Raw genomic sequence first — 27489 nt, 5'->3', positions numbered from 1 at the left:
GGAAAACTCCATATTCCCCAAATAAAAATTCCTCCCAGGTCCAAGCAAAACATTCGCTCCAGGCCCACTTTCACCTCTTTAAATGGTGCGCACACACACATACACACACTCCTTTTCACCTCTCCACAGGGGCACAGAGCGGCACTGTGTCACCTGGAGAGGGACTTGAACCCTCCACCCGGATCAAAGTTCTGACTTTGCACTGTGGCCTTGTTTTCAAATGGATCATGTAACACATCAAACGAAGACAGAAAAGGGCTGGGAGAGAGTGACAGGGGGAGAGAACCAGAGAGAAAGGCGGGAGATTGGGATGGAGAGATGGAAAAACGAGAAAGGTGTACTCACAGTCGTCCGAGTTTGGGGTTGGACTGGAAGAGAAGCTCTGGGAGGAACAGGAGTTTGTTTCTGTTGATGCGACTAGAGGGACAAATAAAAGGAAATATAGTTACATTCAAATGGTTTCACTTTATAAATCTCAAAGACAAACCTCAAAAGGGCAAACAACCCATAAATCACTCAGACTCAGGCTTTGTGTTGACTGAACTATCACTAACCAGGCAACTGGATCACCTTGAAGGTCAGCGGGTTCATGGTTCAGAGGTCAAACTCATGGGAATGTCTGCCTAGTTTCCTGTGATCGTGACCTACAGGCTATCACGCTGTGTTTAGCCTGTGTGTCAGTTACAGGTTATCGCGCTGTCAGCTCTCCAAAGCCAGTTATCGCTATCATCCCCGTATGTGCTTTGACCTGGGAGTGAGAGGAGGAGGACGTTTGGGATCCTGGTGACTTCCACTCATCGACACTCATTTGAGGGATGTGATCAGTAAGAAGAAAAACACTAGATTAATCAAATTTGGAAAATGTCTTATGGAGCAGAATGATCAGTCTTAGTATGACACATATGGACAAATGCTACACTTTGTTCCCACTTAAAGCACATTTATCTGACTATTAAAAATAAAAGCTCATCCATCATGCATTACTCTACTTATATGTGTCTAAAGAAAGCAGTCTGAGAGGTGTTGCACTCTTATGGCGCGTTTCCACTGCAGCGGGTAGCTCGCTTTAAGCGTGCCGAGCCGTGCGGGGCCCGTTTTTTGGTTGCGCTTCCACTTGGCCTAGTTTTGGCCCGGGGCTACTTTTTCACCTTTTTTCTGGTCCGACTAAATCGTGGTTCTAGGGCCAGGAACAACCAGGCTGAGTCGGGCTGAGTATGCTAAACTAGAGAGAGAATCGCTGGCAAGGGGGCTACAACTACAACAAGATGAACATATTTGACCGTGATTTAATTGTAATACACGTTTCAAAAATGATGCCGAAGTAACAACATACTGATACCGGTTAGTAAAAACCATGAATTAATGCTTTGACAAGTCTGCAGACAGACGGCAGGCGAAAAACCCTTTTAAAATACGTGTTTTCTGAATAGAGATCGGCTAAGCTAACGTTGTATATGCTCCGACCGTCCACACTCACAACAACGGCCTATACAGACATAAATAAAGCAGCGACTGTATTCTCCATGACACAGGCAGTCTGTGGTTTGTACTTGTTTAACTTTTGTCTAGTTTCTGAACAGATATGAAGAGCTGTGAGCTCTGAGTGCTAAGAGCTAACGGCTGTGTTGTTTTTTGGGGCGCTCATTGAAGATGACGTCAGGGCTCCGCCTACACTGCGTTACTATAGTAACTACCCCAGTTCCTAAACTGTAATGGAAGCGCAGCATTAAAGTGAGCCGGGCCTAATAAGGCCTAACCAAACCGAGCGAGGCCGAGCGAGTGGAAACGCGCCATTGGATGCAACCTTTACACAAAATAGTTTCAAGTAGGTTCAGCCAACAGTACCATATTATAATAAAAGGCCTGAACACTTAGAAATAAACTACAAGAGGCTCTTCAGATGCAAAAAGAATTGTCAGATTTGCAAAGCTGATATGTGAAAAAGTGATACAAAATGTGGGATGTTGGCAGATTTTCATCATGCATGGATTAAAGACCATGCCATGCTTAAATTGGGGGCTAGGCCAATCAAGAGGAAGGTTATAGAAGGTCAATGGTTTATAATCAGCTAGTTTTGTGCAGCCTCAAGACATACAAGAATACCAGAAAATAAGCATGAGTTGTTATCCCTCTGCACTTATTTATTCAACAAAAACTAAAAGCCACATAGCCTGGCTTTCATTAGTGTGCAGATCAGTAACTATATTATCACTAAAACAAGTTCAAGAGAACTCTTATTTGAGGCCATCTGAACGCAGTGTTCTACAATTTAATAGTCTCTGTTCAGCATCACTAACTCTGTGGTTTATTCATCTTGGTCACATTTTAAACTTTAATATAACTTTTGGGGGCATTTCTCCTATAAAATGGGACTGTATCCAAACTAATATGAAATGAAAACATCCTATTGCTTCCTACATTGAAATGGAAAATACCATTCCTCGATTCATCGCGTTGAACTGAGCATGAAATGAACACATGGCAATTATTTGCAGGGGAATGAGAGGAAGATGGAGAGAGTGACAGAACGGTGTTGACCAACAGGAAGACATGTGTGTCCGGGTAATGTGAGAGATAGTGTTTAAGGTTGAATTATGTGTCTGCTGGTGTGTGTGTGCGTGTGTGTGTGTGTGTGTGTGTGTGTGTGTGTGTGTGTGTGTGTGTGTGTGTGTGTGTGTGTGTGTGTGTGTGTGTGTGTGTGTGTGTGTGTGTGTGTGTGTGTGTGTGTGTGTGTGTGTGTGTGTGTGTGTGTGTGTGTGTGTGTGTGTGTGTGTGTGTGTGTGTGTGTGTGTGTGTGTGTGTGTGTGTGTGTGTGTGTGACTGTGTGTGGGTGCAGACGAGGGTGGGGATGGCTGGAGAAGAGATGGATGAGGACAGCGAGAGGAGAGGGAGTGAAAGTGTTATCAAGCTACTAAAGCTTTTGGCTGAGAAACGAGGCGTGGAGCGGAGAAGGAGGGTGGGGGGGGGTCACGGGGTCACAAAGTAGAATCTGTGCTGGAGAAGACACAGACACCAACCTTTTCACCCCTGTGATAACGATAATAAGTCCCTGACTTTCACTTCTGTGTGCACCAACGGAAAGAGAGTCCAAAAAACAGATATCCACCATTTGAAATAATTGACCCTTGCTCCTAGGAAATAACGGAGTGTACGAAAGCGATCGGCTTCTGTTACATTTATGAGTCATTTTAAGATGTTTTATAAAACAGTTATGGTTTGTAATAGAAGACTCCTTTGTGAGTTTTCAAATAAAAATGACGAGTTTCTTCTGCTTGGAACATTTGAAATAGTCCAGACTCCAAGTCAATAAGCACTATATTTGTTACATTTGGAAAAGCAGACGTATTAGTCAGAATCGCCGTAAGGTCCAGCAGAAATAGTTTGGAGGCTTAAGACAGCTCATCTCAATAGACCTATAAGACCTCAGAATTCAACCGTATTATATATTTTTGTAAGGAAATAAAAGTGAGAACTCAAATCTTTTCATCATTAAAAATCTAATATAAGACAAAAGAATGTGCTCTGTCGAAGTCTTCTTTTGTCTCTTTCAATGACCACATGTGATGAAAATGATTATATTGATGACTTTATATTTCATGTGTTGACACCCATGCATGTCTAAACCAAAGGAGATGACCAACTAAGATCCATGTTTTTCACATTGTGACGCCATAAATCTCACAGACTCAGCAGCACTGCCACCTCTCACCTCTAAACTCTAACCCTGACATCCCCAACATCAGAGACCCTGTCAACTCAGCATTTTTAAAAGCATTTCACTCAGTTTAAGTGAACAATATAAATCAGGACCATTTGTATTATCCCTACTACAGCAGAGCTCTTCTCTTTAATGTCTTCCACCAATGACTAAAGGTAAATAAATCCCTTAACACACCACGTGATGCGTTTAATATGTATTCAATTGTTAATATATGGAAACTACACAATGTCTTAGATAAATGAAACATAATGTCATGTGTGAGTTTGGACTAACAGCTATGTTGCCTCCTCACCTCTTCTCTCCACTGACCCCTCACCTCTGACCCTTCCTGACACACCCCATTAAAGAGCCTTTTAACATGAAAGCCGCCCATCACCTCTCACTTTCACTATCAGATGTGTGAACTCCATTTAGAGACAAGATACACATGTTGCTGCCAATCCACGTTTGCTATCACCTGTACTCAATTAAGTGTGTTTGTCCCTCCGTATGTCTTGGTCACATGGACCTGAAAACATCTCCCTCTCTGCCTTTCTTTTCAAAAATCGGAATTATCTTCTTAATGGCAGATTAAATATTGAAATCTGTATATTCCCAGGTGGTCAAAGCTGATCACCTTTTGCAGTTTTGGGGAGAGTAGCAAATGAAATAGCATAAGAATTATCATATCAGTGAGGAAAGTCGCAGCTCCTGTCTAAGACCAGCAATGTGAATTCAACACTGTTAAGACAGCCAAGTCCTACGTTTAGAAATGCTGTCCTCATCAGTTAAAGACCACGAATATCGCAGCTCCAATGTATGGAACATCATCTAAAGGCCAGCTTTAAGAAAAGCTTTAAAAATAATGTAGATTTGTTTAAGGGGATAGTGTCTAACAATATGCAGTGTTAATCTCAAATTGTATTGATGGCCTCATATCCGCTCTGTAAGCAGAACAACAGAAGCACATCCTCCTGCAAAGCTTTCTGTCTGTCATCCCTCCAGCACAGAGTCATAGACATGCAGGTGTATGTGTGTGTGTGTGTGTGTGTGTGTGTGTGTGTGTGTGTGTGTGTGTGTGTGTGTGTGTGTGTGTGTGTGTGTGTGTGTGTGTGTGTGTGTGTGTGTGTGTGTGTGTGTGTGTGTGTGTGTGTGTGTGTGTGTGTGTGTGTGTGTGTGTGTGTGTGTGTGTGTGTGTGTGTGTGTGTGTGTGTGTGTGTGTGTGTGTGTGTGTGTGTGTGTGTGTGTGGGAAGTGTTGTGTTGCACACTGACACCTTGATTCTGTTGACTAGAGCCTTTGTGTGAGCTGAGGACACACACACATTGTCCAAGCCAATATCACCGAGAGATTCCAAGGTTGTGTGTGAAGTGAATGCACTTGGGTATCTTCCAGGTTCACTCATTGTGTGACTGTGTGTGTGTGTGTGTGTGTGTGTGTGTGTGTGTGTGTGTGTGTGTGTGTGTGGTGTGTGTGTGTGTGTGTGTGTGTGTGTGTGTGTGTGTGTGTGTGTGTGTGTGTGTGTGTGTGTGTGTGTGTGTGTGTGTGTGTGTGTGTGTGTGTGTGTGTGTGTGTGTGTGTGTGTGTGTGTGTGTGACTGTGTGTGTGTGCATGTGTGCTTTGCAGAACGGTCAACAGCAAGTCAAATGTGTGTGTATGTTTGGTGAAATGGAAAATCAGCAGCAGTAGGTAAAATATGTGCATGTGTGTGAAGGCATGTTTGCTGGCTTGCATGTATGCATATTTTTGGATGTTTATGTGTGTGCATTTTCGTAGGTTGTTTTTCACATGCCTAAAATACCTTCAGTTTGCATTAGCTGTTTTGCCTGCACTGCTTTTTTTTCTCTCTCTCACTCACACACACACACACACACACACACACACACACACCAGGCTTCTGGTGTACTTACAGTCTTTCGAGCAGTCTGAGGTCTTGGAAGGCTCCTCTTTCCACGACACTGATTTGGTTGTCCTCCAGATGTCTAGAGAAATAGACATGAAGACACGTAAGACAAAAGAAAAATCTCACATTTCTTATTATATTCAAACAAATCCATTTACTATGAGACTCTGCAAAGGATGACAGTCCAAGAGAGAAGAGCAATAACAGTGTGTCAAAAAACCTATAATAGCCGCAGGAAGTATTCCTTAAAAAAACATTGAATGAATATTTCTCTGCAAGACAATGATAAAGATGGGAGCACCTATCCCCATCCAGCTCTCCAGGCTGACCTGGAGGTTCAAACCAAAGGAAGACACACCCGATACATCTCATTTTCTGGAGTGTGCAAACATCAGCTGCTTGCCAGAGGGAGATAGAGAGATTTCAAACATTGAGAAAGACATTTGCCCTTTTAAAAAAATGGTTATATAAACAAAGAATCAGTGAACAAATGAATCTGGCATCAAGCAACAGTTTGAAAAGTTTAAGACATGAAGCATCTCACTAATGTCACAATGCAGTGAGCCAAAACAAACAATTATCAACCTATCCCTCTTCCACCCCTCTGTGAATATCTTCTCCATTTCTCGTCCGCTGCTCCCACTGTAATGCATATTGCTCTTTTTCTCTCCTGCTCTCTGTGTGTTGTCATGATCTAAGGTTTTCCAGATGGGACAGTGTAAAGGAGACAGAACATCTCTGCAGATATGCATGTTTATATTATTTTCTGTCTGAGGATGTTAAGAGTGACATCTCCTAAGAGAGAGGAGGGGACGGGGGGGCGATCGAGGGAATAAGTGGATGATATGAGAAGCAGAGGGAAGTAAAGGGATAGAAGAGAAAGGAGGAGGTAGAGAGAGAGGAGACAGAGACTTAGGGACCAGGAAAGAACAGATGGATTGAGTGAGAGAGAAAAAAGACAGCGAAAGCCAAGGATTGAAGAAGCTGTATCAAAAGAGATAATGTCTGGCCTGTCGTGTGGACTTTGAAATGTTTTGGCATGACCATCCTTAAAATATTCCTTTAAAGAAAATGTTTAGACATGTGTCTGTATTGCAGCCATTCATTTGTGGTCTGTCATATTGGCGCCTTTTTACCAACACAAACACACACTGACAAGCTGTTGGACTGAAGCATGCACTTGGCTGGAAGATAACAGACTCTCAACCATGACATGCATATTACAACATAACTTTGATATACACATATGTATAGCATGCAGCATATCTGCACTGTTTCAATCTCCCAGTTTAGAGTTTGCATATTTCTCTCATCCGTTTATTTAGAAATTAATTCAAACCAATCTTATATTATTCAAAAATGACCATATATTGCTGGATAATTGGTAAAAAGAACCGAAAAAAACAAACATTTAAACTAGTTTATTCACAGCAAAGTAGTGGAAGTTAGAAGGATTATTCTAAACTCTAAGATAACTAAGGCAAACTGACAATGACAGGTGCAAATACATATCGTGAATAAGATATACACCCATACACACCCACCACTAATAAGCACTGTCAGATGTGTAAACATGTAAAGAGTAAACATACGTAGAGACTCACACACACGTATACACACATGTAAACACAGAGTCCTGACTGCAGTCATCACTCATAAATTCAACTTCAAATTCAACACGGCTTGTTTATTCTAGTCGAGCTGCATCTCTATCCTGATAGAAAGGCATATCTCGTGACCTCCGGGGAAAGCTAAATCAAAACATAACTTTGAGTATCTATCTGAGTTGATTTGTCCAAATGAGGGATCAACCGCATGCTGATGTATTGAATAAAGTTTAGAAAGGCGGGGGATCTAAAGCCAAACACATGGTGCGGCGAGTATGTGCTGGCATATTGTTCAGATGAGGTATCGTTTTTGAATTGGTCTGTATCAGAGATGAGTCACCAACAGGCCGATGGAGGAAGAAAGCATGTATTGATTTCATATGTGTGCGACCGGGTGTTTCTAATCACATTGTATTCAGTTTTAGCAATCATTACACAGAGCAGAGTGATGTCACGCTACCTGAAGGTAAACTCAGAGCCCTTGGCGTCTGATGGTTATACTGAAATACTTGAGGGGATATTAACTTCACTTGTTGTTTACACATAACGGGTGTAGCCACATTAGCTCTCCCCGGCCGAATGTTCAATATCAAGTACAAGTTTTCACCTCTCAAAATTTGTTTAAAATTACTCAATTTCGCCACAGTCTGGAAAACATCTCATGATGTATGGCTGCCAAAGATATTACGCTAAGTGTTGCGCATGTAGTGCGCATGCCGAGACAACCGGTGTTTCTGATTATCGCACCACGGTCTGACCCCTCGGATTTAAGAATATTCAAACTGCTGGATTGGATTATCTGCTTTTAAATACATAATACAAATATTAATATAGTTGAATTTTAATCAGATAACAGTAGGGAACTTGATCAGGTTGTTTCAATTAGTAATTGTTGTACTAGATCACTTAGCACCTTTAAAAACACACCTGATATCCGGTAGTTTGGGTGAGGTGTGACAGAAGTCCTCATTTATGTGATGTGGGTGAAGAATAGAACATATACTGCCAGGATATAAGCACAGGCATCGATGAATAGGATTTTGCCGCAGCTATAATCGTGCCCTGGGAAGAATGTTGCCTTTAACTTACTACATGCAAACTTATTTTCTCATGGGATGTATTTAGTGATCCCTGAACTAGGCATGGTGTGTGTGTGTGTGTGTGTGTGTGTGTGTGTGTGTGTGTGTGTGTGTGTGTGTGTGTGTGTGTGTGTGTGTGTGTGTGTGTGTGTGTGTGTGTGTGTGTGTGTGTGTGTGTGTGTGTGTGTGTGTGTGTGTGTGTGTGTGTGTGTGTGTGTGTGTGTGTGTGTGTGTGTGTGTGTGTGTGTGTGTGTGTGTGTGTGTGTGACTTTCTTCCCTTTCCCAAGCCTTCTCCTCCCCATTTCTTTAAGAGATTTAGAGTGGGGAAATGTCACAGCAGTTTATCACCAACCACATGAAACAAGCTGCTAGCACACCACACACAATCACACACTCTCTCTCTCACATGCACACACACACACACACACGCCCATTTGCCTTGGTCCTTCTCACACTGTCTTAAGTGCACAGGATAAACACATAAATAAAAGGTCCCTGTCTTTTTCTATATTGCTCTAACACACACAGATAAAACCTGAAGCGAAGTACATTTTCCAAAAACTCCATCTTGATCCTTACTTGTTTGGCTATATTTAAACAAATGAACACACACACTTGCAGAAACGTATTTCATCTTCTCTGCGCAGTTTGTGCTGGGAGTTTATTTTTATCTACCGGTCTGGTTAAAACGGAGTGAGGAGGGAAGCTGTATGCAGCCAACGGTGATTATAGTTATTATAGGCCTAACATACATACACACACACACACACACACACACACACACACACACACACACACACACACACACACGTAAGCCACTTGAAGCAGAAGAGCAAGAGAGCCCTTAACGTCAATTAGGACAGCTGAGAGCAGACGAGGAGTCACACTCTGCTGACTGCGGCCGTTTAGATATGACGAGCTAGACAAGCACGGGTAACATCAGCAATGAATGACCTTAGCATGTTATTGGATTTTTTCCCCCCATAGGATCAAAGAAGACGATCCAAAGCGGACGAATCATACTTTATGATTAAAACATGTCTTTGTGAGGTGTTAACTGTGTTTAATGTTTACTCAGTAAATGTACCTAAGAAGTAATTGAAACAGACCAGCGGACAGTCCGGCTCAGTTAGCCCTCTTTTGAGGCCCCAAAAACAAAACAATTTCTGAACAGATAGTATATCAAAGTGGTGGGATTCACCAGTTATGACACATCTTGTTAGTTCAGGCTGGACATGCATCATGCTTCAAGAGGGGCTCTCTTTTCGGCTATATACAGAAGACACAATAACTGTACCGTGAACTAGACACCTTTCAATGTATAGTACACACAGTAGGGAGTTTTGTGTGGTTATCTTGTTTAAGACATTCTTAAAAGAATCTCAAACGTGTGTTTCCTATTTTACATTTCTAAAGGCATCTATCTGGATTTCCTGGTATTGCAAAATCTAACAGCATTGTTTAACTATTGCTCATAGATATTCAATACAGCAAATTCTGACTTACATTATCTTTTCTTTTACTGTTTCTGATGAAGAATGACTCTCAGTTTCTTGCTGAAAACTGTCCAGAAATGTTGTCATTTTGTCAGCAGTTTAATCACTGCACACCATAATATGTGCACCAGTTTAACATCTTGTTTCTTGTTGAACAAATAGGAGTCTTGCTGCTTGTTCCTGGCATGTCAGCTCAAGATTACTCTATTATTTAACCTCGTAAAGTTTCAGTAATTACGGAATTCAAGTCCTTGGATTAGACAATTGCATTCTGTCCTGCTCTGAAATCCCTCATTAGGTTGGGACACTTTATTTTATAGAGACGTGTTTCCCCTATAGCCATATACAGGCCTATTAGGTAAATATAGCATTTGCCTAATTGCTCCAGCATGGCAGTATTTTGTTAATGGGATTCCTTGTAAAGACACAAATACAGAGTCACAATGAGGGGGAAAGAAAGAGGTCTTAATGGAGCTGCTGGTGCCTGGTGGATTCCACATGAAGGCCTCATACCTGAATTAAAGATCATTTAATATGAATGTTTTCTGATCTGCCAAGTGTGTGGTTGACATATGATTATGTTAACACAATTAAAGCTATTAGGCTGAGGCAGGGGAAAGATCACTACATTGTTAGGCTGTAGGAAATAGGATGAAAAGTGGCCAAACATCCACTTGGACCTAGATTTTTTTTTGAATGGCAATATGACGATGTTACACTATAGGATAAAATAGTTAATATTGCTTGAGGTTATGTATTTCCTTCAGACAAATATATCTGTTTAAGCTTTTTGAAGCTATCAAATATTCATACGGGGCATGTTCTTCAAGTTCAGTTATTTTACCAGTGATCAAAGATTACAAACATCTTTTAATCATGCAATAGCCCGACATGCAATTGTTTTGTGAGGTACTTCCTGTCTGCTCCTTCCTGAGCTACACAGATACGAGTTACTGGGTCTAATGCAAGAACACATCATACAAAGAGATGTGTGATCAAATGGCACGTCTGATTAACTTCAGAAAATGTGTCACATTCCCAATGTTTCTTGTTAAAAAACTCAAGCAGACTTTACAGAACCAAGACCGCATGGCTAATGATACGAATTTGACGCTTTTTGAATGAGACACATTATCCTTGGACAGAAACCAAGTAAGAAATAAACATGACTAAAACATTCCATGTAATTCGAAAGCATAGCTTAACAAACCCTGAGTCATGTCGGCAGCTATGACTGGTTCATCACCACAACATGTTGACATACACAGAGAAAGAAAGAAACTTACAGAATCCTGAGGTTCTTGAGGCCGGAGAAGTCCACTTTAGTGACTCTGGTGATGTTGTTTCTGTTCAAATCCCTACGGAGAGAAACAAAAAGGTTAGAAATCTGATTGGTCCAATGTAATTGGTAATACAATTGAGTTTAATTAACAGCATTAACTTTATATCACACTGTGTATCTTGAAAGGATGTTGATTTATCATAGGAAAAAAGAGAAAAATAAATGACCACCAATGAGGAACAACTGAGTGCATTTGCATTGTGTGTCTCTGTGTGTGTCCTCGCTTATTGAAATTATTGAATGTGGCAGAAGGACGGAGCGTGAGAATGCCCGGCAGCTTATTAGCCCACACACAAACACAGACACACACACAAACACAGACACACACACAAACACAGACACACACAAGCATAAACCAAAACACACAAACACTCCTACCGTCCAGCCACTGGGAAAATGATGCACACACACACATCTACGCAGACACACCCTCACCCACACACACCCACACACACACACACACACACACACACACACACACACACACACACACACACACACACACACACACACACAGACACACCCTCACCCACACACACAGCGCTCCTGCTGCTCTGACTTATGAGACATTTTCCAGCAAAAAAAACAAAAAGGATGAAATTATTTTCTCTTTCCATCATCAGAGTTTAAAAGCTTATCGTGTTTCCTGGATGTCATTCAATCTGTTTTAACTACGGGTGCACAATGTATGCACACTGCAATATGAACTGACTGTGTGTGTGTGTGTGTGTGTGTGTGTGTGTGTGTGTGTGTGTGTGTGTGTGTGTGTGTGTGTGTGTGTGTGTGTGTGTGTGTGTGTGTGTGTGTGTGTGTGTGTGTGTGTGTGTGTGTGTGTGTGTGTGTGTGTGCGCACGTGCGTGCGTGTGTGTGTGTGTGTGTGTGTGTGTATATAGACTGGTTCCCTTTATACGGGTATGCTGTTTATTGAAACGCTGTCGTACTGGAGGAATTAGGGCAAGGAAATAAAACACACACACAAGAGAGTATGGACCAACAACACACACCGTTTTGTCTCCTTTTTCGCACACACTGCTCTCTTTCCCTTGTATTGTAAGCTTTCACTTTCCCTCACACACACACAGACAGACACACAAACACACACACACAAACAGAGTCTGGTTTTGCAAAGGCGACCTGCGTGTGTGTTTTTCATAATACACCTAAACATTTATAAATCTGATTTAAGACCATATTAGGTTTCAAAAGGCTTCTCCGGGCTGCCATGCCTAGGATCACTAATAAGAGCCATACCCCGGCCTGAGAGGGGGGGGGGGACTGGGGCAGCACTTCCTATACCAGGAGTCCACCAGGGGTCTTTCAAAGGCCTCCAGGATAACACATAGTTTCAGTATCTCATCTGATGCAATGAGACGTCACATTGAAAGACTTCTGATCAAAGACACCCGTCTGCTCCTGACAGGCAGTAATTTAGATCATGAGCAAAAACTAAAAAAAGTGCCAAGTCATGTAAGGTTTCTATTTGAGGATTCTTGATATGAGAAAGAGAAGATTTTAGTTTTCAATACAGACTGAAGTGTCTAGCTGATGCCTGTAGTGGAGCATTTAGGAGCTAGAGACTCCGACTTGTCCATTAACGAGTTGGTGGAGACCAAAACAGAGCTTTGAGGAGTTTGAAGATTGGACTTGTTTTTTGTCAGGAGGCCAAAGGAATTCTAATGTCGACCCGTGTCTGTTTTTAGTTTTTTTAAAGATGGTTGCCATATTGACTTAATAATATTAATAAAAAGGCAGTGTTGTGTTTGCATTCCAAAATGTTCAAAAAACTAAAAGTAGTTCTGCAGTTTGTCAAAAAACGTTTTAATTTTGAAGTGACATAACAAAAACATGATGATGCTCATATTATGGAGTGGCATTAATTGTTATGATAATACCAAATCATCAAGTGTTCCAAGCATTTGGAAGCAGCCACAACATGAAAACACCAAAACACAAGAGGAATTCATTGTGATTTTGAGCTGCATCCATCTCGCCTGTTTATTAAAGAAAGCAGATACGTTTATGACAGCAAGCCATTTGCAAGGCATCGGTTCTTGTCACAGGATTTCAGTTTGTGTGTAATTGCCAGTTCCTGGAAAGCGAGGCAATTTGATAAGCCTTCTCGGATGTGATGAAAAATTCAATATGGCATTGATTTATAATGTTCAACTTGAGGAAAGAGCTGCTTCCATCATGAAGGACATGTCTTTTTTTTCTTTGTTGATTTGTAACTTCAAGTAACCACTCACTCATGTTTCTGAGGCAGCATCCAATCCAAAATCTTTTTTTCCACATCTCTTCACCGCTATCAATCTCATCGTCCCTGTCTTACCCTACTGTCATCTGTCTCTCTCCCTTTTATTTTTTCATCTTGCCTTCATCTATCTTACATCTCTCTTTTCCCCAATCACTGCTCTTAATGTCAATCTGTCAGTAGTTCACAGCCATCTTGTTCCCAGCCTTCCTCTCCCCTTTTTCTTTTCCTCTAATCTCCCTGTTCAACAGTGTCTCCCCCTCTCAAGTCTTATCTCTCACTGTTTCACAGTTGACTAAACACTTTTTCTTCGCCTTCCTCCGCTTTTCTCCATCCACCTAATCTCTCTTCTTTTATCTAAATCTTTCGCTCGTTTTAAGGTTGGCTACATTTCCCTACGCTTGTGTTTTTTTCACCCCTAATCTCTCACTCCTTATCTCCATCTTCCTCTTGTTCACAGTGGAAACTTCAGCTCTCACCAGGGACACAAACAAACAGTGAGGAGCCGGAGCCAGGTGGAGCGAGATGGCAAGACCCTAACTAACCTCACCGCCCGACAGCTGAGAAATTCAAGGACTCTGCCAGGAGAAACAAGAAGTGGTGTGAAATTAAATGATAACACTGTCAAATAAAAATAACACTACCTCATAGTGATATATTTAGAAATAACAAGGTGAAAGGTATGACGTCGATTAACCTTTATGAGGTATACAGCCTCGTAAATGCAAATAATCAAATAAACAATCATTAATGTCAGACAACTTATAGAAATACTAAATATTTCTAATCCTACGTACTAACATGTTGCCAATGCTTACATGGTACAGAGTTAACAGACCTATATATATTTTGTTAGGCCAATATCAAGTGAATGACTAAATAGCATGTCTTCTTAATTTTTAATTCCAAACCAATTAAAAGTATCAATTAGAGTTTTTACCCAAGTTTAGCTTAATGTGTATTGATTTTTGTTTTCAATAAAACACTTTATGTTAATGTTGTGCTGATGTAAAAGGATTTGGATCAATAACAAATAAATGACAAAAAGAGAAAAGACGGTCAGTCGCGAAATGTGTCACATTATAATGGCTGATCTTTGCACGCTTGAATAAATGTCACTAATGAATCAAACACATGACGCTAATCAACAGTAATGTAAGCACCTCAATGCTCTGCCTGAAATATTGCAATGATCCATTGTGAGCCTTATGCTGCGTTCCAGACAACTCGGAGGTGGGAATTTTTCCAGTTGAAATATCAAACGTTCTACCTCCAAGCTTTCCAACGGCTGGAAGCCAAAATGTACACAAAAGCCATGGCTGACCGTGACAAACTGATGTATCTTTGGCACGTTTACACACAATTGAACGCCAAGCAGTGAAGCCTCCACGTTTTAGTTTTGGTACTTCCCAAAAAATGTTTGTTTGGAGAAGATATATTTCAGAGATTGTTTACCGGAGCCAGCTATCTAAACACATGGGAGACATGCTATAAAACATTAACATGCACAACTGGATTTACTAAAGATTGTATTCACTTCATCAAAAACAAGAGGCTCTAGTTGATGTTTGAGCAATAACAATGTCCTCTTCATTTTTTTGTGACTGCTTCTTAAAAAAAAGGCAAGGAACACAGTCTTATTAAGAGTAAGTCTATCTACATGCGTTACCTCTGAAGCTCTGAAAGTGGTGTACCTGGAGATATAGATACACAAAAATCATAGACGGCAAAGCCTTTGTTTCACTCAAAGAATATGGAGAAATTCAAGAAAAGGTAGTTTGAAGGAGATAGAACACAGTGGATGCTGTTATAGTACAAAACCATATAACTATTCTGTAGAGAGCGCTTTGCATGAAGCCTAAAAACATTTGAAAGGATCTGGATGACTTCATGAGGCGGCCATTTTGATGCACCTGGTCTGCTGAAGTGTGGGTGTCCGACCCACCCAGCAGTAAAGATGAACTTGGCTTTAAATTTAACTGACCAGCTGGCAGTCAGACAACTAACGAGAGGCTTTGGCACAAAATCTCTAACCGCTGTTTGTTTCCATTACAGGCAGAGGTAAGCCGCGCATGTGTGTGTGTGTGTGTGTGTGTGTGTGTGTGTGTGTGTGTGTGTGTGTGTGTGTGTGTGTGTGTGTGTGTGTGTGTGTGTGTGTGTGTGTGTGTGTGTGTGTGTGTGTGTGTGTGTGTGTGTGTGTGTGTGTGTGTGTTTGCGACAACGGGATAAGACAAGAATGCAAACAGCAGGTGTTCAGGGAATTAATGTACCATACAACAGACACACAAAGACACAGACAGCTCCCCACCCCAGACCATCGAAACCGGTGAACCCTACAGTCTGGCTGCCTTGGAAGAGCACTGGTTGACTTTAAACAAAGATATGCTTGCTGTGTGGGGTCTGATTCACTGACAGCACATCTTTATAGTTGGCTAAACCACAGTGACTAAGAAATAACACAGAAATAACTTTTAGAAAGGAATGTTAAACAAATAACAGATCATGTGACTAAGACTCGCAAGAGCTCAGTGGAAGGAAATGGTGGACTAATTGCCGCTGTGGTGAACTATGAAATATTAATATAACATGTTTGACATGTTGGGTTGCTGGTTTGACAGCTGTTTTCCCCTCTTTCCTCATCTGTCCTGCTGGCCTTTGCATACTTTGGGATAACAGTGAGGAATAACTATTAACTGCAGCGAACAGTTTCCTCTCTCTGTTCTGTCTCTGTAAATCTGTCTCTGATACTGTGACATTTCCTCGTTCCACTTTGTCTTTCACTCTATCTGGCTCTGCATCCTTATCCCTCCATCCTTTCCCTTTCATCCTTTGTTGTTCTCCGTCCAACGCTCCATTTACGAATGCGTTCGCTTCCTGTGCTAATCTCCTGTTATTTTCCACGAAGCTCTTGTATTGCTTCACTTTCTCATTCCTCCTTTCTTGCCCTTCATCGTTTTTTCTCTCTCTAAGATAGGTATGCTCAATTTCGCTCTCTAAATATCCCAGTTACGCAAGGAATCCTAATTGCCTTCTTCCTTTTCCTCTGAGCTCCGAACTCTACATCAGTCTTTCACCAGAAGCAGGGGGCCGGCGTCAAGCTGCTTCTAAATTAACCTTTGTTGGAGCTGCAATCCATCCACTTCAAATGTTTGATATGGTATTTAGCATCACCTGCTCTTAGTGTGTAACTATGATTGATATGGAGCTTAATAGGCAGGAACGTTGGTTCAATTTGGACTGAAAGCGAAAGCAAGGTTGTTGGGCTATTGATCACTTGATCAGAGAGAAGAAGACATATTGTTAGTCAGTGTGTGTGGGAAATAGAGATAAAGTGCTATTGAACAATTACAACTCACTTGTTTGTCTATGGTACACAATCATCCCATCCAGCAAAATAATGTAAAATGGATCGAATCACATCCTATCAAGTGTAAGGGCAAGTGTAGCTTCTTTAGCAGGTTTTGTGGCATATGATTTGATCCTTGCCCTAAGTCAAGTAGAACACGTTTCTATTACAGTAAAGACCATTTCAAAAGTACAACATACATAATGAAATTGAAAGATGTACAGTGTATGGAAAGTGTTCAAAAAGACGGACATGTTTAGTTCTTGCCTCCATCGCACACCATGTATTGTCCACAAGAGACTCTACAAGTGTGGAACATTTGGTCTCCAATGCAGCCGTTTACTGCTGTTTTGAATCTCTATCATATTGATGCTAATCTGAAGTGAAATCTCTCCTATTACAGAACTGCTCTCTGGGAAACACAGCAATCATCACTTGGAGGTTTTGGGCATTCTCATCATACACGCACTCACACGGCAAAAATCATCTGAATACATGAGAACAAGCGAGTACAGACACACTCTTACAAGAGGTCCGGGCCAAATGTACCTTTGAGGACACCATGTAATCTTTAAAACCACACATGGCAGGTCGTTTTGAGGCCGACATCAACACTAAATAGACTTAATATTCATAGATAAGAAAAGATTCATTCTTAGACTCCTCTGCAGCTCGCCTTTTAAACCCATCATCCATCTGTTGTGTGGTTGTACAGATAATATGAGTAATTTAATTAAACTCAACATTGCCAGCAATCAAAAGTGACCAAATGACCCAAACCTTAATTTAAGTAAGCATGCTGTACGTTCACATACAGCCATCGCATGTTGCCAGCGGAGGTTACGCAGCAAAAGCAAACATTTGTCGACACAAATGAGGGAAAACTGCTCAGAAGACAAAGCGTTGCCTGGTGAGATGCAGCGAGATACTGATCCCACAGTTGGAGATAGTTTACTGTGTAGGCTTCTCGGAAACATTTCTGACACTTGACATTTAACATTGTATCTGGCCAATTTTCCTCACCACTCGTTTGTCACAATGGGTAAAAGTCTTCCTCTGTTTGTAAAAAATAAGCTGCTGGGATTATGCAAGATGTTCGGGAAGTCTGAAATGCTAACAGAGATATTTCCAAGGAGTCACAGATGATCAAGGAGCTTTAAGTCTTTACAATATTGTTCCTACAGCAGACTGAAGGACATCTCTTTCACAGCTCAGTCCAATCTACCCTTTTCTTTTCAACTCTGTCACAATTTAAATCTCATTCTAGTATTTTCTGTCATTTTCTACCTCATTTATTTTCTTTTTTACTCTTTATAAATCTTTCTTCCCTTTTCTTCTATCCATTGTTTAGATTTGAGTCCATCATTGTTCGATCTTTCCTGTTCTCTTGTTGCTAATTATCAATGCATCTCTTGCCTTCAATATCGCAGGCTGATTGGATTGTGTTGAAATGCTTCTTCCCTCAGGGTTTCATCATCCGTTGCTTTGTTTTCTGTCCGTCATGATTTATTTCTCTCTCCCTCCTATTTTCTATTCAATGTTCATACCACTCAACTTTACACAACTCATAGTTTGGTGTCGCTGTTAACCACACAGGCTTGACCACATTAGGGAGTCGCCTGCAAGCATCCCTTTTCTTTTGGAGTCGCGAGCCATAAACCCCACACTGTATTTGGTTAGCTCTTTTTCTTTGCCGGAGTTTATAGGGCTGCATTGCTTTTGTCTAGATTTACTGCTGCTGCTGCCCTGTAAGTGAATGGGGTGGGGTGGGGGGTAATTTGGCCGCTGAGAGGCCACTTGACAAGAACAAGCACTGCTGCTTCCTTAACAGAGGCCAAGTCAGAAAAACAGGAGTGAGCGAAGGAAAGGATAAGAGGAAAACAGAGGTAAGGATGAACGAAAGACTGAGACATCAAGATAGAGACAAAGCTTGAAAGAGATGGAGAAACACACACATGCAAAGTGCAGTGACCGGCTTCTTCATAAGCTTCCAGCCTAACGTCAAACAGTCAGGCAGTTTTTGCTCAGCTGAACATCGGACAAAAAAGAGAAAACACACAGCAAGAAAAAGAAAGTCCCTGCAGAAGGGATGTAATGTGTTGCGTTGGTGACAGTGGCCTAACAAAACAGTGGCATAGCTTGTTAACATCAAATGCCTGCTGCAAGCGTTCTGCACACACACAACCCCAGACTGGCGTTACAATATGACACACACTGAAGTTCTCTGGTCTGAGGACTTCTGTTTCAGAAGAGAGTATCAGAAGGTCATTCGTGACTCTGGGTACTTTCTATGTGACAGTTTCTCTCTCCTTTTCGTTATATACGTCACTGTTTCCAACTACAACCAATTTAATGTTTAATCCGATGAAAGCTATGAGCCTCCTGTGTGTGGAATATAAATGTACAGTTTTCATGTGCGTATGCATCTGTCTTGCAGGCCTCCTGTCGTTGTGAGGAACCAATTTGATACATTGAGATTAAGGATATTTTGTGGAGAGTGAGGAGATTGTTGGCTGGTGTTCACTACTTCAAAGAGTTGTTTGAGGGTTTTAAGAGTTTTGACCATCACATCATCATCTGCAACAATATGACCCTACTCACCAAGTTAAAAGAAAACGCTAAGACCAAAAATGCTCAGCCAATCATACAGATTTGAAACCAACCCCGGGGTTAGCAAAACTTACTTTGAAGAGAAAATTGAGGTTAATTGTTGAATAATCACCAAAATGGTTCACTGTGAACATCCGTCACAGTTAAGAGACCTTCCTTTGTGGTCCAACTTCGAGCAAACACACTTTCAGTACCTGTGCACAAACAGTCTGATTTTTCTGAGCGAAGAGGGGTTTCAGGTGTGCTCACTTCCACTTTGTCGTCCACATAAAGTTGTATAGATAAGATGGTTAACTGTTGACTTGTTTATTACTCGTCTGATTTCGGACCACCCAGGTCTCCTGGTAGTATTCCTCCCTCCATACGGAAATATATACGTAGAATAGATAGGACAATGGTCGAAACAACAAAATAAGACTTGAGTTGTAATAAACTACACATATCTTTCAAGGGTAAAGTTAGAATTAGCGGGGGTTGGGGTTTGGCATAGTTGTGATAGTTAAGGTTAGGGATAGGGCGTAGGAATGCAATGGAGTACAAATACATCTAGATTGATGCAAAGTGTGTCCATGATATATTCATATATCTGCATATATGTTCCTATCTGTTCTAACATATGTCAGTGTGCATCTCTTTCCCTGTGTGTAGATTGTCCGTGTGTTACAGTAAGTGCAAATGAATACAGTGTATGTATGCATGCATGTTTAATGCTGCTGGATTGCTCTGTTTCCCAGTAGGGCAGTGCCCACCGTCAGGGCCAGCTGGCTGCCTCCTTGGTAAACCGAAAGTCAATATATAAAAAAGGTAAAATGCCTGCATGCTGGAGAAACTTGGTTGAAGAGAATATCACCCACTGACCTAGAACTGCAGACTAAATATTGGTTACCCTCACGTGTGCCGTTTGGCATACCATGACTGAATCAAACATGTTTGGAAGGGCAGAAAAAATGGTTACCACGAGATGGCCACAGATGATAGGCGTAACATTAAGAGGCTGTTTAAGAACAGCAAGCTCATTGTGGTTTTTGCTTCTTAGTTTAGACTCGTCTGCTTTAGCAATAACACTCGGCTGCTCCTCAGATGTATTACATCACCATCATACCCACGATAACAGTAAATAACGCTCTCAATTGAAAGATGGCTTTTATTTAAATTACCAAAGCATGTGTGCTGACTTAAGCTCCCATCAAAGTAGCTCACATATCCTGAAAAAACTGCCAACAAATACATCCCTAATTAGCTCTTTGCTTTCAACAAAGGTTGGCAAAGTACCAGCACAGCGTGGTAAACAGAGATTCATGACTTATCTCACTTCTTAGTCGTTTTTGCAGCCAGCTAACGCAACACAATATCATTTCCAGTGACTTCAGAAGAATGCTCAGCCAACAACTGGTGAAAACCACAGTACTACAGATTGTTCTTGATTCAATCAGATTATTGTATATTTAGGGGCCGGGAACTGTGTAAGCTCACAGCAGTAGGCAGAGTGACTGATGTAACACAGTATTCAGTCCTACGTAAATAACCTTAGTTGCCCAATGCCCAACCGCCTATTGGCTTTTTTTCTTGCTTTTTTTTAGATGCAACCTGTTAAGGTCATTTCCAGGTGTCATCCCCCATGTACATCAATTCTAAACTAAGTAATGTGTGCATTCTAAACAGTTATCAATAGTCAGAAAGCAGACCCTACAATTCTAAACTGAAGTTGTACCAGAAATCAGATTTTACTTCTTGTGACAATAGTTAGGACATTTAAGAGACAAGATGAAATGGAGGATTTGGTGTCAAAGCAATAATCAAAAAGGCTTATATGGCTAGATTAGAGCCCACAGGGAACCTAAAGATTGTCATGGAAATCTTTAAACTTAGTCTCATAAATGAAGCATCATCTTCAGGCAGCACCTCTAATCTACAAACCCACCACGAAAATGTGAAGATGTGTCACTGTTTTGTTAGTTTGACCTAACATGCCAGATATACAGCCATGTGCATTAACCATGCGTGTTGGGTTTGGGGAAAACTCCCCATGGCCTCCCTAGAACTGTCTGAGCATTACATTACATTACATTACATTGCATTTAGCTGACGCTTTTATCCAAAGCGACTTACAATAAGTACATTCGACCAGGAAGACACAACCTTGAGGAAAACAGAATCATATAAGAACATCAGGTTTCAAAGAGCCAATCGTTTCAAGTGCTACTCAACTGGCTAAGCCAGTCCTTTATTAGTATATAAGTGCTCTGTTAGCAGTTCTTTGTTAGTCATTCTATCGCTCGAAGTGGAGTCGAAAAATCTAGCTTGTTTTTCTAAATGCACAGGTTAGCACCACAGACTTGCACACACACACACACACACACACACACACACACACACACACACACACACACACACACACACACACACACACACAAACACACACTATTCCAGTCGCACCATGGAATGCCATTTCAGAGCTGAGGGTGTGGCGGTTACAGCTTCCATTGTCCAATCAACACCGAGCTTTGATAAGAGCCAGAAGCCGAGGCTGAATGTGGATGTGTGGGTCCACTCTACACACAGAAACACACTCACTCATGCAGCTTGCACACACACACACACACACACACACACACACACACACACACACACACCCAAACGCACATACACACAGTGGCAGGAACTCATTGTTGTGCGCTCCGTGGTAGGTTGGCACGCTGAGGGGAAATGGGAGCTGTGAAAACTCCACTGGAGGGATGCTGCTGGCACACTAAAGGTGTGTGCGAGTGTGTGTTGGAGGGGAGGTGGAGGTCAGTGAGAGAGTGGGGCAGGGAGGTCGGGAGGAGGCAAGTGAGAAGGAGATGGGGCAGAAAATAAGGTGGGAGGGAGTAAACACTAAGGTGAAGAAAGGAAGGTATAGGAATGGGAAGAAAGAAGGTGTTGGAAAGAGAAACACGGCAGGGGGTAAAGATGAAGAGTCGGGGATGGAAATAATAAGAAAGACCTCAGCCTCGTGCCAGGCGAGGTTTGAGAAAGTAGAGAAGGTGTTGCTAGTAAACAACTTGCCAAAAACGTCGTCAAAGTTCCGTTAGCGAGGGAAAAGAAAAATAGGCAGTTAAAATCAAAATTAGTTTATGTAAAGTTGGCTCAAGCTGCTTGCCGTTTCCAGCAGTGAACTCATTCAACTGCAACACACACATCAACACACACATACTCAGTCGGACGTACAGGACACGTATAGTGATCATAAGCTACACACATATTCAACGGTTTTAAAAGGCAAACTCAAGGTATAGATATATCCACACACACACACAAACAATTAAACAGGAAAAAAATCCTGATTGCAGCTCCACCAATTGAAATGAAGGCCCCCTCTAGAGTTTACAGCCTTCAATTTCCCCCACATTTCACAGCAGTTGGGGCCACAGTTTGGAATTTGAAGCTCTAAAAATCAACACTTCAGGGTGTGTGTGTGTGTGAGTGTGTGTCTGTGTGTTGTGTGTATGCGGTCCCTGTTGGGCAGGTGTGAATTGGACCCCGGAGAGAAAAGCCGTCCCTGTTTTCCAATTCATTTTATCCAGCCTCGATAAGCCTGTTAAGCCTCCCCCAAAACCCTCCACTCAAATTAGATGCAAATGAGGTCTCAAGTGGCTTCCCAAGGAGGACATTACGGAATTGACTGGCCTGAGGTAATCTGTGAGGCAGCCTGAGTGCGTGCGCGTGCGTGTGTGTGTGTGTGTGTGTGTGTGTGTGTGTGTGTGCGTGCGTGTGTGTGTGTGTGTGTGTGTGTGTGTGTGTGTGTGTGTGTGTGTGTGTGTGTGTGTGTGTGTGTGTGTGTGTGTGTGTGTGTGTGTGTGTGTGTGTGTGTGTGTGTGTGTGTGTGTGTGTGTGTGTGTGTGTGTGTGTGTGTGTGTGTGTGTTCAGTGAACAGTTAGGGCCATCAATGTTGTTCTCCTCGTTAACCTTTCCAAATGCTCTGTTTACCAGAGTGAAGACAACTGGCTTTTACACAGATTCATTCATGCCGTTTGACAGGTGGACTCTGGCTCTGACTGTTGCTCTAACCCTTCACTTCTGGAGTTGCTCGATGTGAGTATGTAGGAACTACCTCTACAGTTAAAAATGACCACACCAGAGATTCGTTCAACTTCACAAGGCCAACATTTTCAATATTTACTTCCCAGGCTCTCTGCTTTCAACATCCTCAGAACATCTTAACGTTGTTTCGCCATGAGGCCGTGTACTAAACGTTTTAGTTGTGCCCTAGTTCCCTCCATCTGTCATGTTCTTCTTCTTCACTGACAGGGATTTTCTACATTTGTTTTCAGTAACCTCCACAGACTATGAATTTGTTTTATTCAGTACATGTGGCCTGACAGAAAGCGATAAAGCGAGCAGTGGAGTAGAAGCTCAAAAAGATTTTCCACTCAAGATAAGGCGGGAGTCATGTCTCTACTCAAACGCCACGTCTTGTGGTCTTGTTGCATAGTATCCTACATGTGGTTGAGATACTGTTTGTGGAGAAAACTGTATCTGTAAATGTCTTAACATTTCTGAAAAACGGTGCTTCTATAAAGAAATATGTTGCCATTTAAATGTGTGAATCAAGAAATACTTCAGCATGAGAAACAACCAAACAACATAATAGGAAAATAAGGTCCATCTCCATCAGAAATTCTAAAAGGGTTTAATGTACAGTAAGATGAATTACTACTTTCAGAAGCTACAATCACATCATGTCATGTCCTATTTTCAACTCATGATAAACCTCCACAAACAGAGTTGCATAGCATTACATTCATAACTTAGAAGTGATTACAAAATGATGAGTTAATGAATATTTTTCAGTGTGTAGCTCCAATGCATTGCTTTCAATCTGTTGTTCTCCTTGCGGCTACTACATATAATTAACTGCTTAAAATATGTGAAAACGTGAAACATCTTAAAACCATTAAATTATGTGGATATTAAGTATTTCTCAACTACTGGATGGGAAATATAAGGAGATGTTAAATCATTTGGGAAACTTTACTTCAATGTAAATGAGCATTTGTACTCACAACTTAAACAATCTGGCATACTAGAATGTGTTTCCTGCACGGACCTCATCCCAGTTGTCAGACTCAAATCCCTGCTCAGGGAAATAACACTCATCTCTCTCCCCTGAAAAGTTTCCCATCTGCCGTAACCTTTAGTACTGGAATCTCATCCATTTTAATGTTTCCCATCTCAGACTCCCTAAAAATATATCTGCAGAGAGAGAGAGAGAGAGAGAGAGAGAGAGAGAGAGAGAGAGAGAGAGAGAGAGAGAGAGAGAGAGAGAGAGAGAGAGAGAGAGAGAGAGAGAGAGAGAGAGAGAGAGAGAGAGAGAGAGATGAAGGCAGGCAGGCAGAGAGGGAGAGAAGGAGGGAGGGAGGGAAAGAGCAACTCTGGGCCAGAGTCACAGCTGAAACACTGACCTGGATAAATCAGGGAAATATAAACACATCGTTTCTGGAGTGAAAAGGGTGGGAGGGGGCGCTGCTACCCCAAATATTCCACCCCGGGGACCCCAGCGAGATGCAGGAGACCCCCTTATCCCACCTCCCCATCACAGCCCGCACTAATTATTTATTTTCCTAAGGTGTAAATGTCTTCGGGGGATTGCTGTGTAAAAGCCAACAGGTCCTGGGAGGTCACCTGGTCCTGTGGGACGGGAGCGCTGGGGTACGCTGTTCACACTCACACAATCACACTATCCAGTCAAACATGCAGACACAATCATATCAAAACAAAACATGTGCAAAAAACAAAAATGCTCGCACACATGCTAATCATATGTTCATATCAACCCGTACCCCCCACATCCACACACACGCATCAACAAACAAGGCCCCCCACTTCCCTCTGCAGCCTACTGATTGTGTTTGTTGTCTCAGGGTTAGGTCTGTTGTTGATCCCCCGCGGGGCTTTTGGCTGCTCCGTTATCATGCATAATCGCTTCCATACCTTAGCAGCATAGGTGTGTGTTTGTGAGTGCATGTGTGTGGCTGCGGGGTGTATACGTGTCAAGATGTGGCTAGAGGTGGCAGCAGCGGCTGTCAGGGGTCTGTCTCGGCCTCAGGAGTGAATATCAATTGGAACTAACTGTCACCAGGTTTGAAAAGGCTCTGAGAGTAACTCTGTAAGAGTTAAAACATTGTTCACACAGATCACTGCAGATCCAGCCCAACTTGGGGAACCTGTAACTAAGTTTGGAAAGTCTCACTGCAACACAGAATATAAAAAGATTTAAGGAACACTGCGTCTTCTCACCTTTCATTCTGACTTCTTTAAAAAGTTAATTACTCGCTCTAAGCGGCGTCAGGACTGTTTTCTTAACTGGCTCCTTTCACTGGGGTCACGGGTGAATTTTAGGGCACCATCTTTTACACGTGTATCCAAAGAGATTGCAGTCTATGCTTTTGACCATGGAGGTATAATTGTAACCTTTCCCAGTGTAGCCTACTAAACCTTGTTTAGCACGGGGTATACAGGATAAATTGCAAGAGTGATTTTTCCAATTCATTAACCTAATCTTTTTGCTTGAAAATAAACCTTCTTTAATTCACTTTATTAACATTTGTAGAAAGATTGAGTCGTGTGTTTCTAATTCAATGTAAACAAATGTTAAAAGTTACTCAGTTGTCAGAGATGTTTAAAGCAACCCATGTTAAACAGTTAGGACAGGGTCAACTAAATAAACCATTGCTTAATGAAGATTGCTCTGTAAATAAAAGTGAGTGTGTTTGCCTTATAATGATCACTGACTGAGGGTCAGAGTTGAAATTCATTTTAATTGAGTCACTGCTTAGCCTCATGAACAATGATGCTAAACTTAGTAAAACAGCCTAAATATGTGTTATTCATTCATCAACAGTTCAGCTTTACAGTGAAAGTTTGAAATGTTCTCACTTTTTAAGCTATTTCCATCACTTCTGATAACTCAGTCCAGGAAAAAACGTAAGCGTGGTAAATTGCACGTGTGTTGTACGTAACTTCTTCACTTCTGTCTATACAGCAGTATCAGAGCTGAAAGTCAAGCCAAACAAAAAACGCGCACCTTATGGCCACGGGGCACAATATGATGACAGACAGACAATAGGATTTGCTTAAACTCTCATTAAATTCCACTTACAGACGCTCGGCATTTCTCGGTATTCCTTTAGGAACAGTCTTCAGACCAAGACCCTGGCAGTCCACATGCGACCCGGAGCAGCTGCACTTGTGTGGGCATCCAGTCACCGAGGCAGCGCACACCAGCAGCGCACAAACCAGAGCCCAAGCCCGGCAGAACGCAGCACGCTTCTCCGGTCCAATCGGAGGCATGGTATCCACTCAAATTACTTCCAAACCGAAGTTAATTGAAAATCCACGGGGGGGAATCAGATGCTGTGGAAGTAAGGATCCCGAAAAAGGGCAAGAGAGGCCGTTTGAATGTGTGGTAGAATTTTAAAAAATAAGTGATTGCCAAATTCAGAAGTTTAACAAAGTTTCTATCAAGAAAGACGATCAGTCAAAATCTCCATTGAAAAAAATGCAGGAAAATAAAGTTAAGTTTTCTTTTAAAACATCGTACCGCGCGTCACTCAACTCGATGCGTAAAAGTCTCCCCAAGTGCTCCCCATTCACAACCTCTCCGAGAAACAGCCTGACTCCTGAACTTCCCAAGGTAAAAGTGTTCAGCTGGGGTGTAACCTCCTTCCAGAGAACATCCCTCGGCTGCCAGGGCATAAAAAGTGAGAGTTGTCGCGATTGTAATCAGTTCGCCAAAAAAAGTTGAGAGAGGAGAGGCGCAACTGACTGGTACGCCTGGAGGTTGTGAGAATGAGCGAGGCACACAGATTTGTACTTTGGTTTTCCCCAAAAATCCTCTCTCTCCCTCCCTCTCTGTGTGTGTCTGTCTCTATGTTGATGTCACCAGAAAAGAGGGCTCTCAAACTTCCTCTCGTCCCTTATCTTCTCCACAGAAACACTCAGCTTTTATAAACTCGGATTCTTTCCCACACAGACGAATACAACTTTAGTCCGTGGCAGCAGGGCACATATTTTAACTCATTTCCCAGCAACTCGTCCCCTTTTATCATGGCCCATAATATATCATCTTAACGATTTACTTTGTGATCATATACTTGGTTTTGAGCCACTTCTTTTTT

The 27489-nt window shown here is 41.8% G+C and overlaps 1 protein-coding gene across 1 annotated transcript in view; it reads right to left on the bottom strand.

The window, feature by feature from the left end:
* slit3 (slit homolog 3 (Drosophila)) overlaps positions 1–27133 on the bottom strand; it is a 231783-nt gene extending 204650 nt beyond the window's left edge. The window contains exons 1-4 of the mRNA XM_034092676.1: positions 26472–27133; positions 11071–11142; positions 5610–5681; positions 346–417 (exon numbers count right to left, since the gene is read on the bottom strand). Of these exons, the coding sequence (XP_033948567.1) occupies positions 346–417; positions 5610–5681; positions 11071–11142; positions 26472–26662 (407 nt within the window). The 5' untranslated portion in view covers positions 26663–27133. The remainder of the gene's footprint in view (positions 1–345; positions 418–5609; positions 5682–11070; positions 11143–26471) is intronic.
* Positions 27134–27489: the final 356 nt, after the last annotated feature.

Source organism: Pseudochaenichthys georgianus, chromosome 10 (genome assembly GCF_902827115.2).
Source record: "Pseudochaenichthys georgianus chromosome 10, fPseGeo1.2, whole genome shotgun sequence".
In the NCBI taxonomy this organism is placed as follows: domain Eukaryota; kingdom Metazoa; phylum Chordata; class Actinopteri; order Perciformes; family Channichthyidae; genus Pseudochaenichthys; species Pseudochaenichthys georgianus.
Note: the sequence above shows the minus strand (reverse complement) of the source record. Positions and strands in the feature narration are given on the sequence as shown.